At 41.7% G+C, this 13,581-nt stretch overlaps 1 protein-coding gene across 1 annotated transcript in view; it reads left to right on the top strand.

The window, feature by feature from the left end:
* The window catches only part of kcnc2 (potassium voltage-gated channel, Shaw-related subfamily, member 2), a 30,178-nt gene extending 17,195 nt beyond the window's left edge, over positions 1-12,983 (top strand). Inside the window, exons 2-4 of the mRNA XM_053650506.1 lie at positions 348-1,278; positions 7,321-7,458; positions 8,699-12,983. Of these exons, the coding sequence (XP_053506481.1) occupies positions 348-1,278; positions 7,321-7,458; positions 8,699-8,802 (1,173 nt within the window). The 3' untranslated portion in view covers positions 8,803-12,983. The remainder of the gene's footprint in view (positions 1-347; positions 1,279-7,320; positions 7,459-8,698) is intronic.
* Positions 12,984-13,581: the final 598 nt, after the last annotated feature.

Here is a 13,581-nt window from a genome sequence, read left to right as displayed (position 1 = left end):
TTTCAGCAAAGGTTTATTATGATTTTAAAACAGCTGTGATGCTGTACTTCTCATTCAAACAACACCACATGTTCATAACTCACTATTAAAAGTGTGCGTATCCCTGCTCAGTGTGCTGCTGTCTACATCTCGTGGGCAGAGATAAAAAAGTGGCATGTAGTTTGGGGGTGGAGCACAGATGTATTATTGGACAGGACTAAGGGTGTGGCTAGTGTTGAAGGAGGAGTTTCAGTGTTTTAACATTAGAAACATACAGGATGTCAGTGTGTTTCATTGACCTCTAACCATTCATACTGTAGCGGCAATATCTAACCATATCCATTTCCCCCTCTTTTATCTTTCCCCAGTTTGTGGCTTTCGCCTCTTTGTTCTTCATCATGGTCTCCATCACCACCTTCTGCTTGGAGACTCATGAAGCCTTCAACACCATCATCAACAAGACGGATGCTTTAAGGAATGAGAGTGTGCTCGACTTGGTGCCTCAGTATGAAATCGAGACGGATCCAGCGCTCACATACGTGGAGGGCGTCTGCGTCCTCTGGTTCACCTTCGAGTTCCTGGTGCGAGTGACATTCAGTCCTGATAAACTGGAATTTGTCAAGAGCATGCTGAACATCATCGACTTTGTAGCCATCTTACCATTTTACCTCGAAGTCGGACTGAGTGGTTTGTCGTCCAAAGCGGCGAAAGATGTCCTGGGGTTCCTTCGAGTGGTCCGCTTCGTACGTATTCTCAGAATCTTCAAGTTGACACGTCATTTTGTTGGACTGCGGGTTCTCGGACACACCCTGCGTGCCAGCGTCAATGAATTCTTCCTCCTGATCATCTTCCTCGCCCTCGGTGTCCTTATCTTTGCCACTATGATCTACTACGCAGAGCGGATCGGCGCTAATCCCAACGACCCGACTGCTAGCCACCACACCATGTTCAAAAACATTCCCATCGGGTTCTGGTGGGCCGTGGTCACCATGACGACTCTAGGGTATGGTGACATGTACCCTCAGACGTGGTCAGGGATGCTGGTAGGGGCGCTGTGTGCACTAGCAGGTGTGCTAACAATAGCAATGCCAGTTCCAGTCATTGTCAATAACTTTGGCATGTATTACTCGCTAGCCATGGCTAAGCAGAAGCTACCGAAAAAGAGGAAGAAGCACATTCCACAGGTGGTGCAAACTGCATCTCCATCCTTCTGCAGGACTGATCTGAGTTTAGCCTGCAACAGCAACCCTGTCGATCTGCGTTTGGGACACAGCCGAGGGCTCGAGTGCCACCGATCAGGTGAGTAACGGAGTAGAGGTGAGTTTGGTAGGAGTGAGAGTGAAATAGTTTTTATTCTTTCCTAGGGAAACAGAGATTGTCAAGATGAAATTTTAAAATGTAATTCTAAGCATGTCTTCATTTCGGAGTCAACAATGCTTGAGCTTTAGATGAATTTAATCTATCACAAACTTGATCGTATTACATCACCACAAGTTTTCTTTCTATAGCTGAGTATAACACATCATTAAAAATCACCTGACACCCTGTTCATGCCTTACAGCTAGCTAGTGAACCTGTGTACTAGTAACGAAACTTGGATGGATATGCAAGGTGTGATGCATTCTGTTCGAAAAGTATAGTAGTTATTTATATTATATATCATTTATTTTAGTAATTATTTTCCCTTTATGTTTTTTATTGTGCTCTGACAGTTACTCAGATGCACAAATTAATAAACCACAAGATCCTAAATCAAGGCCGTGAAATCATGAGTCTCTCTGTGTGTGTGTGTGTGTGTGTGTGTGGAATGTATGAGATTTTATCACACTTTTAATTATTTATTTTAATTTGTTTAGTTAATAAAATAATGCCAATGTTTGTGTTATGTGTTAATATGATGTGCTCTACTGTAAATGTGCCCATGGTTTGAAGGATAATCTGACCGTGCTCTTGACTGCAGCGCTTTCATTTCATTCACAATTTTATCTCTGATTAAGATGCATCTCGTCCGTAGTTACACCTGAGGCCTGAATGGTGATTCTGAATACGGCCCGAAGAGAAGAAGGACACATAAATAAACACTTTTGATAATAAACTAATGTGTAAACAGTTTACATCACTCTAATTTAGTACACATAGGTTTCACTGCAGTGATTATAATCTGTTCTGACCAGATGTTGTTCTAAATAAAACTGAAACTGACCTAAAATAGCTGTAATACATCAGCTCACAGACATCAGAGGTCTTGTGCGGGGTCAAAGGTCAGCACTGTGTTTTCTCAGTAGCTCAGAAGGCATCGGTAGTCCCTGTAGACAGAGTGGATATTTTAAGTTCCAGCCTACTTTTAGGAAATTTCCACACATCTAACATCACCTTCGTGCAGCTCTGTGCGGTTGTGTTTTAGAGCAAACAAGATGCAGTGACCAACACACACACACACATACACACACACACACACACACATATACACACACATATACACTCACACACTCACTCACTCACATGCACCCACACACCACACTCACACACACACACACACACATACACACAGTGGACCAGTGTGTGTAGACCAGTGTGTATTTGGACCAGTGTGTATTTGGACCAGTGTGTGTAGACCAGTGTGTATTTGGACCAGTGTGTGTAGACCAGTGTGTATTTGGACCAGTGTGTGTATATGGACTGGTGTGTATTTGGACTGGTGTGTATTTGGACCAGTGTGTGTAGACCTGTGTGTATATGGACCGGTGTGTATTTGGACCAGTGTGTGTATATGGACCAGTGTGTATTTGGACCAGTGTGTGTATATGGACTGGTGTGTATTTGGACCAGTGTGTGTAGACCTGTGTGTATATGGACCGGTGTGTATTTGGACCAGTGTGTGTATATGGACCGTGTGTATTTGGACCAGTGTGTGTATATGGACTGGTGTGTATTTGGACCAGTGTGTGTAGACCTGTGTGTATATGGACCGGTGTGTATTTGGACCAGTGTGTATTTGGACCAGTGTGTGTAGACCTGTGTGTATTTGGACCAGTGTGTTTAGACCAGAGTGTGTTGGGCCACAGTGTGTTTGAGTCAGTGCACTGGGCCTGTAGGTGTTTGGACCAGTGTGTATACTGGGCATCCATTTCAGCCAGGGTATATTAGATCAGAGTGTGTGTTGGCTGGACAGTGTAATTTGATCAGGTGTTTTGGGCCAGGTGTGTTTCATCACAGTCTAATTCAAACTGCAGTTGTCCATTTACTGCTGTGGGGATTTTGTTGTTTTCAGTACATTTAGATAGGTGGTGTTCTTCATCACCTCTCAGGTGATGGTGTGTTTGGGTTGATATTAATTTGGGCTGTGGTGTGCTTGTGCCAGAATTCATCTGGGGCAGAATGTGTTATTAAAACCAAATGATCAAAATAAAACTGATCAGAATTAAAAATCACAGATCAGATCATGTGTAGACATGTTGAGTGTGTTTTTTCCAGGACTGTGTGATTACGGCTGCCCTTTATATCTTTAATCCTGAAAAGGTTTTCTGTCCTGTTCTCTCTCCTTGGAGATATGAAGACTTATTTTAAAGCAAACAACTGGTGACTTTGGAGATGTTCCTCCGAGGGAGAGGGAGGGCTGGAAGCTGGAAGCTGACTCGGTGTGTGTGAGAGTGTGTGAAGTGTGTGAAGAAAGAACGGTGTGATACAAGGCTGAGAATAATTTTGGCTCAAAGTGTTTGCTGCCTTTGTCACAGATCTGAGAATTTAGCTGAGTCTAAGTCTGGCATGTGGGACATTAGATAATGTTCTAGCACCTTCAGTAGAGCACAAAGAGATACGACTGAGAAACATGACATCATGGTGATGTTTGATGCACAACGAAATTGTAGAGAAATGAATCTTCAGAAAGAGAATGGTATTAAATTCCATCTCAGCTACATTAAAGTAAATATAATTATTACATAATAAAAATATCATGTGGTATATTAAGAGTGGATCTTAGTGGATATGCAGGAAAAGAAATCAGGTTATTATCATTGTCATAATTATTCTAATTATTATTATTTTATTCCAAGCTTTTAAGTTTCTGTATTCCTTACGTAAACACCCCAGGTGGTTTACCAAGACTCTTCAGGAAGGGAATGTAGACATCTGATGAATGGCACAGTTGTGGGATGTTCATTTTTCAAACAGAAGGGAAACATATTGCTTAGTATTGGGATGAAATATTTAGTCTCTGGTTCTAGCAGCATTTTTGTGACAAATTACTTTACAGATCAAAGATAAAATCCAATGTGCAGTGAGGTCTCTACATTTGTTTAAGCAGGACACAAAAATAACAACCGCATGTCAGGCAGCAGGGATGGACACAGGTACACAAAGGCTTTATTAGATAGGACAAGTTTGTAGGTTACGCTGTTGATCCTCTGGAGAATTTTGAAGGGGCCGATGTAGCGGTTTCCTCCATCCTTGGGTGACCCGGATATCGTTAGCCAACAGCCACATCCAGTTGTCCAGTTCATAGTGGGGGTCTCACCCTGGTGTTGATCAGTGAACTTCTTTGTTACTTGAGCAGTGTTGTTTGAGGTGCTGGTGTGCCATTTCCCATACCTGCTCACTCCCTGTAAACCAGTTGCGAATAAGTTGGTTGGGTTAGCTTATCATGGGAACAGAGGGTGCTGATAGCTCAGGACACATTGGAATGGGGTGAGCTTGGTAGCAGAGTGCCAGAGAGAGTTTTGGGCATGCTCTGCCCATGGTGGAAATCATGCCCAGTCATCTTTGTCTCTCTCTCTCACTCTCCCTCTCTCTCTCTCTCGCTCTCTCACTCTCTATCTACACATATTATTCCTGAGATCAGTGATCCGGACTCCTTCTGCTCTCCGGACATGCCTGACCCATCATATTGCCCTACTTCTGGTTGGTGTTCTCATCAGTTGGAAGTCACATGCTACTGCTGCGGAGGATGTCCCACATGGTGCAGCCTAAAGATCACTGAGATTATGGAGGATGAGATCACTGAGATTACTGAACACTTATAAACCATAAAGATGCTTTGGACCTCAGTTCATATGAACAGTTATGCTATCATAGCTTTAGCACTACAATTACCACAAACAGTTTTACACTCAAGTCTCCATCAGTGAACAGTGGAGAAGTTCAACAAAACAGACTTCATGTAGAAACTGTAATGAATTTCCTGCTTACACAACTGCACTATGTGTATTAGCACACTTATGGAAGGGATTTATTTATAATTGCACTATCTGGTGTCACCCAGATGAGGACGGGTTCCCTTTTGAATCTGGTTCGTCCTCATATCCTATCCTATCATATTTCTTCATGTTCTTGGAGCCAGGTCAGTAGGAGATGATGAACTGAAACCTGGTGAAGAACAGGGCCCAGTGTGCCTTGTGAGCCTTCAGTTTCTAGCTTACTTAATGTTCTCTAGGTTCTTGTGGTCTGTGAAAATAGTGAATGGATGGGGTGGCCCTCCAGACATCCCTCCAGAGCCAGTTTTACTGCCAGAAGTTCCCGGCTGCTGATGTCGTAGCTGCGTTTGGCTGGGGAAAGCTTCTTCAATAAGAAGGCCAAGAGGTGGAGTTTGGGCTTCTCTCCAAATCGCTGTGAAAGTCCCTTACCCCTGATTTGCATGTGTCAGTCTCCACTATGAAAAGCATGGAGGGGTCAGTGTGTTTGAGTATGAGGCTGAGGTGAAATCCTCCATGAGTCATTCAAATGCCTGATTTTTTGAGGTGTTCCACTTCAGTTTCTTGGGTCCTTTCTTGAGCAGGAATGTCAGGGGTGAGGCAATGATGCTAAATCAGCAGATGAACTTCCTGTTGAAATTTGTGAACCCAAGGAATCTTTGCAGCTCCTTAACAGTAGTGGGAACAGGTGAGTTGGTGACAGCTGTGACCTTGTCTTGGTCTGTGAACACACTTTCTGTGCTTTTGATATATCCAAGGAATGAGATCCTTGAAACATGAAATTTGCACTTGTTCCCTTTCACATACAGTTTGGTGGTCAAGCAACTGGGCCAGGACCTTTCAGACATGGTGAATGTGTGCCTCTTTGCTTGGGAAGTGGATCAAGATGTTGTCAATACTATGATGAACTTGCTCAGCATGTCATGGAGAAGATTTTTTATCAGGCACTGGAAGACTGCATTGATGATTGCCCATATGCCATCACACTGTACCCAAAGGTTCCAGAGGTGATGTTAAAGTCCGTCTTCCACTCATCACCCTTGCGGATACGCACTGTGTAGGTCTAACTTAGAGAAGATTTTGCTCACTCACGTGTCTGCTGTGGAACCTTGCGGTTTAGAGGAGCAATGTGCCACTTGGTGCTTGGGGCTGCCACAATAGTAGCGCAGTCTCTCCTTCTTACACCTTTGGCATTCCATAGTGGTTATTCTGACTTGACCACATTGCATGGGTTCTGTGGCAAGGAATTCCTGGGCTGGATTCAAGTCCACTTTACTGTCCCCGTGGTTCTTCAGGAAGAGGTTCAGATGAATGGACAGGTCAATGACAGTATCCAGAGACACCTGATCTACCGACATTCCAGCTCAGTAAGAATGTCAACATTCATCCCATGATGGTAAGCAGTTTTGAGGGCTGGACCATTCCTGCCACTACTAGCAGCTAATATGCAGAAGTTAGGTGAAAACTCACTGCAGGGCTCAGGTTGCCCTGTTTAAGGGTTAGGAGTCTCTCTCCAATCTCCTTGCCCTCAGGAGAGTAATCAAACACCCACTGGAACAGCTGGAGAAAGGGTTCATAGGATGAGGTGTGCTCTCCTTTTTGAGACCAGACGTTCTGTTTGAGACCAGACTTTCTCCTTTCTGTTGCCCAGGTTAGCACCTTATCCATTAGCAGGTTGATGAACTGAGAGATTTTGGTTCACTTGAAATCCCCATCTTGGCTGGAGAAATATAATGAACACTGTAGCATGAAGGTGATGGTGACTGTTTGTGGGTGTTGTGTGTTCTAGTGTCCATGTTCGTAGGCCACGCCGTGTTCTGGGAAATGTAGTGTAACATTGATTCTGGCATTGACATGGCACTGCACAATATTTGCTGGTGGCAATGAGTTCTACAATCATGGAAAAAACACGTAAAGGGTTCTTCAGCTTATTCCTCTGAAGACAGTTTAAAGCTTAAAGTTAAAAGCTTGAATGCCTTGATCCCTATTAACTGTGTGTGAGTGACCAAGCTACTAATATTTAAAGCAGTTATCATAGTAACAGTCTAGAATTGAACTTTACATCAGCTCATGTCCAGATAAATTTGACTCCAGGTCTTGAAGGTACAATGGTCTTAAAGTTACCACCTGATCAGTATGGTTGTCTCTGCAGACCTCAGTGCAGGAAGTGACATCACAACAACTCCAGAAGAGCGAGTTCCGATGCAGGATCGGCACGGTGGAGGAACTTGCTTCCTGTTGGCTGCCAGTGATTACAGCTGCACTGCTGACTCCGCCCTTCGCAAATCAGGTGGGCTCTAAATAGCTATTCAGATTGCTTGACCATGCCCCATTGCCTATCCATGTAATCATATTAGTCTTTGTTTTTCTTGAGTGGTGATATGGCATGCATAGCTGTCTGCACATCATGGTCACAATCATCATCATTTACAGCAACTGTCACTAGCATGCTATGCTTCATTCCCATAATCATGAGAAAATGCCCATTTCTCCAACCTGGAAGTGTTTCACACTGCATACCCACAGACAAAATGAACACAGAAATGGTTGCAATCCTCGATGATTTTCCTCGCAATTCAAATCCAAATTAGTAATCTTAAACCAGTAATATTAAATTTATTTATTTATTTTTTAATTTTTTTTTCTTTTAACAAATAAAACAGTTGTAATCTTGGAGAATATAATGACATAATGTGATCTCATTAAGCAATCACAAAGGTCATGACAGAACCACAAATCCCATATTCACATCATGGGGGAGAATTAGCGAGGATGGAAGAATAGCTTCCAGCATCCAATAGGGCTTCAGAAAAACAGAAGATAAATATGACTCAAAAACAAGGAACTCAGGAAACAAAAGGGTGACCAGAAATCATGGCAAATGCATACATGATTTTGTGTAACGTTGTAGCAAATGAGGCAGGACACAATTGTGGTGCTCGGTGTGAGATTTATTTAGGGCCAAGCAAGAATCATCATCATAGTTATGGCAAGAGTCAAACAAAGATAATCCATATACAAAGTCAAAAGCTGGCAACAGTCAAAGCCAGGCAACAATGCTCAGACTTCAAGCACTGGCATAGAACAGGTGAACACAATCAGATAACAAATAATATCAGGACAAGGGCAGAGACAGAATGAGGAAACTACATTTACATTTACAGCATTTAGAATGATTTATTGTGCCATGATGTGCAAACATGCCATCGATCCCTTAAATGACCAAACACACCCATATTAGCATCGTTGGTATCTATGGTGACCATCACTGATTTTAATACGTAATGGTTTGTCATTAAATATATTAGTAATTAAAAAGAATAATTATGGTTGCAGGTGGGGGTGTGGTTTAGGGAGAGTCTCCCCTCCATATCCCATTGAACTGCATCCACTCCTACAATTATTATTACAATGTGTTTTGACATTTAAAAAAAAATAATAAAAATTTAACAGTGTACATTATTTATAGATTAAGTATATATCAGGTTAGTGTGTGTACTGTTTAATGTCTCACTCTTTTGTGTCTGAAGGCTTTGAGAAATCCAGAAGTTTAACCAACATAGCAGTGACATCATCATACAACTCACCCTGTCCAATCAGACGCATTCGCTCGCCGATTCCATCAGTCCAATGAAACACCGGCATCTGCATATTACAGACACTTCCTGTGTGGGCGGGGCTGCGTATACTTACATATATAACATTCAAACAACATTATAGGCAATAAATTAATATTGACTTTAAACAACATCAGCAGAAATTCAGGTACATAATGTATAAATAAATCTTTAGATATGATACAGATAACCTGGGCTTCCATTTATTCTAGTTTCCACTTGCCCTAGATGCCAGACTAAGGGGTTAAAAGTGTCAGTGTGGGCAATATGGAATTTAAACATCTGGATTGCTTTGAAGTGTCTCTAATTGAAATATTATGTTTACACGCCTGATACATCTTATTGTAGCATTGTTCATAACTGTGCTCTGATTCTGCCCCACCCATATGCACCCCTTTCTGACCCACTCAAATGCTCCTGTTTTTTTTTCTACCCCAACCTAATTCCTCTTCTTGCTCTCTTTTTCCCCTTCCCAAATGCACCTGCCCCGTTTCTGCCCAACCCAAATACTCCCACTTCCTTTCTACCCCATCCAAATACTCCCACTTCCTTTCTGCCCCACCCAAATACTCCCACTTCCTTTCTACCCCACCCAAATACTCCCACTTCCTTTCTGCCGCACCCAAATACTCCCACTTCCTTTCTACCCCACCCAAATGCTCCTACTTCTTTTATGCCCCACCCAAATACTCCCACTTCCTTTCTGCCCTACCCAAATGACCCTGCTATCCTTCTGCCCTGCCTGAATGCCTCTTTAGTGTTATCAACCACCAAATGTCTTCTGTTTACCCCAATATTCCCCTCTTACCCCTTTCTGTCCCCACAATTGCCCCGTCTCATTATATAATTGAAGTGTGATTATTTATTAACTATTAATGAGAATGCAGTATTGTATTAGTAATCAAACATATCTATAACAATGTTCCAAATGCAATGATCATGTAATACATGTGTAATAAAGGTGTAATAGGCTTGTAATAACACATTTATAACAGTCTCATTATCACGATCTGCTTGGCTAATAGTTAAAATGTACAGTCACATTATTTATGAATTGTTGTGCCTTGGAAATTTTGTGACAGAGAAAATTAAATGTTGCTAAGCAACTAGGATTATTTATATAAATTTTTTATTAAACTACATTTCCCATCATGCTTCATGCGTCACTGAATCACGCCTCACTAAATCACTGTGCGTTTGCTCTCACACTGTGTCCTGTCATAAACACGTCCATATTCTGTGAATCAGTGAAACATGCGTCAGTTAAAATGTTAAATTTAAACAGAAATATATTTTTTAATCCTTGTGTATTACACATTTGTGTGTAATGTTGTGTAGCGATGTTGTGTTTCACTGCCTGTATGATGTGTGTTAATGTTGTTGATGATTCAGAATGTTGTTGTTCCAGCTGCGACTAAACCTCTGGCTGAAATACAACTGATATCAGCTAAAAGTGGAGAGGGTGGGGCCAATACAGACTCAGATGGATTTGATGATTTGGATTGGACAGTATGGAACAGAATAACTCTGTGATTGGACGGTCCGGATTAGCATACCTCTGTTTGGACGGTGTGGAGCAGAGGGACTCTCATTGGACACTATACTGGACAGTCTGGATTAAAAAAACCCTCTTTGATTGGATGCACCTGGAAAAGCACAACAACTCTGTGATTGGAGTCTGGAATTGTGTGTTGATCTGGAACATGATTGTGATTGGACAGTCTGGATTAGCACACTTCTCATTGGATGGTCTGGACGATCATATCTCTGGACAGGGTTAGCATATATTTTTGATTGGGCAGCATGGGTTAACATGTCTCTGTGATTGGACAGTATGATTAAAATATCTCTGACTGGACAGTATGGATTAGGATATTTCTGATTGGACAGTATGGATTAGGATATTTCTGATTGGACAGTATGGGTTAGGATATTTCTGATTGGACAGTATGGATTAGCACATCTCTGTGAATGGACAGTATGGGTTAGCATATCTCTGTGACTGGACAATATGGATTAGCACATCTCTGTGATTGGACATTATGGATTAGCACATCTCTGTGATTGGACAGTATGGGTTAGCATATCTCTGTGACTGGACAATATGGATTGGCAGATCTCTGACTGGACAGTATGGATTAGCATATCTCTGATTGGACAGTATGGATTAGGATATTTCTGATTGGACAATATGGATTAACACATCTCTGTGATTGGACAGTATGGGTTAGCATATCTCTGTGACTGGACAATACGGATTAACACATCTCTGTGATTGGACAGTATGGGTTAGCATATCTCTGTGACTGGACAATACGGATTAACACATCTCTGTGATTGGACAGTATGGATTAGCACATCTCTGTGACTGGACAATATGGATTAGCACATCTCTATGATTGGACAGTATGGGTTAGCATATCTCTGTGACTGGACAATATGGATTGGCAGATCTCTGATTGGACAGTATAGATTAGGATATTTCTGATTGGACAATATGGATTAACACATCTCTGTGATTGGACAGTGCAGATAACGCATCTCTGTGACAGGAAAGTATGGATTAGCATATCTCTGATTAGACAGTATGGATTAGCACATTTCTGATTGGACAGTATGGATTAGAATCTCCTCCTAAAGCAGCTTCATTCTTAAACACTGTACAGTGGTGCTCAAAAGTTTGTAAGATTTTCTATATATCTGCATAAATATGATCTAAAACATCATCAGATTTTCACACAAGTCCTAAAAGTAGATAAAGAACCCAATTAAACAAATGAGACAAAAATATTATACTTGTTCATTTATTTATTGATGAAAATGATCCAATATTACAGATCTGTGAGTGGTAAGTATGTGAATGTCTAGGATTATTGGTTAATCTGAAGGTGAAATTAGAGTCAGGTGTTTTCAGTCAGTGGGATGATGATCAGGTGTGAGTGAGTGAGTGTCCTGTTTTATTTAAAGAACAGGGATCTCTCAGAGTCTGATCTTCACAACACGTTTGTGGAAGTGTATCAGGGCATGAACAAAGGAGATTTATGAGGACCTCAAAAAAAGAGTTGTTGAAGCTCATCAGGCTGGAAAAGTTCACAAAACCATCTGTAAAGAGTTTGGACTCCACCAATCCACAGTCAGACAGATTGTGTACAAATGGAGGAAATTTAAGACCATTGTTCCCCTCCCCAGGAGTGGAGACCAACTCCAAGAGCATGACGTGTAATAGACCATGAGGTCACAGAGGAACCCAGGGTAACTTCTAACCAACTAAAGTCCCCTCTCACATTGTCTAATGTTAATGTTCATGAGTCCACCATCAGGAGAACACTGAACAACATTGGTGTACATGGCAGGGCTGCAAGGAGAAAGTCACTGCTCTCCAAAATTAACATTGCTGTCCTTCTGCAGTTTGATAAAGATCACATGAAGAGCCAGAAGACTATCAGAAAAATGTTTTGTGGATGGAGGAGACCAGAATAGAACTTTTTGGTTTAAATGAGAAGCGTTATATTTGGAGAAATTAAAACACTGCATTCCAGCATAAGAACCTTATCTCATCTGTGAAACATGGTGGTGGTACTGTCAGGGTTTGGACCGTTTTGCTGCATTTGGACCAGGACAACTTGAATGAACTGAATCTGAAGAGAAAGTGGGTCATGCAGCAAGACCACGATCCTAAACACACGAGTCGTTCTACCAAAGAACGCTTAAAGAAGATTAAAGGTAATGTTTTGGAACGGCCAAGTCAAAGTCCTGACCTTAATCCAATAGAGATGTTGTGGAAGAACCTGAAGTAAGCAGTTCATGTGAGGAAACACACCAACATCCCAGAGTTGAAGCTGTTCTGTACTGAGGAACGGGATAAAATTCCTCCAAGCTGATGTGCAGGACTGATCAACAGTTACCCCAAACGTTTATCTGCAGTTATTACTGCACAAGGGGGTCACACCACATACTGACAGCAAAGGTGCACATACTTTTACCCCTCACAGATATGTAATATGTCATTTTCCTCAATAAATAAATGACCAAGTGTAATATTTATATCTCATTTGTTTAATCGGGTTCTCTTTATCTACTTTTATGTCATATTTATGCACAAATATAAAAGATTCTACAAACTTACAAGCACTACTGTATGTGTACAGAGGAACATAAACACATAACTGCCCCACAATACCCCTGTTTCCTTTCTGTCGCCAAACCCTATAGTCCCCCGCTCCTCCCTAATGGCCCTATTGTTTATCTGCCCCCTCCTAAATGTCCTATCCCCTTTATGCCCCTTTAAGTTTCATGTTCCCTTTGAGTCTCCAGATACCCCTGCTGCATTTCTGCCCCACCAAACTACCCCTGCTGCCACCCAACATGCCTCCCATCCACCCTCATATGCCCTTGCTCCCTTGCTGACACACAAAATCCCCCTAAAGTGCCCCATAAAGTTTAAATACTTCAACTGTACAGAGGAACACATTATCATATAACATATAATGACCCCCCCACCACCAATAATACCCTCACATAAATGCCCCCACCACCAATAATACCCTAACATAAATGCCCCCACCACCAATAATACCCTCACATAAATGCCCCCACCCAGAGTAGGTGTGTATATGCTGTGTGTGTAAATTGGAGTTTTAGTGTGTTACAGAGTAGAAACATAAACTGTTAATAAATGTGACTTGAAATCATAAATATATGCTGTTTATCTTTAGTGTGTGTGTGTGTGAGTGTGTGTGTGTGTGTGTGTGTGTGTGTGTGGTGAAGCATTTTATATTGTAAAAGTTCTGAGTACA

The sequence above is a fragment of the Ictalurus furcatus genome, chromosome 19 (genome assembly GCF_023375685.1).
Source record: "Ictalurus furcatus strain D&B chromosome 19, Billie_1.0, whole genome shotgun sequence".
NCBI lineage: Eukaryota > Metazoa > Chordata > Actinopteri > Siluriformes > Ictaluridae > Ictalurus > Ictalurus furcatus.
The sequence above is the reverse complement of the archived record's forward strand: the minus strand, read 5'-3'. Positions and strand labels throughout refer to the sequence as shown.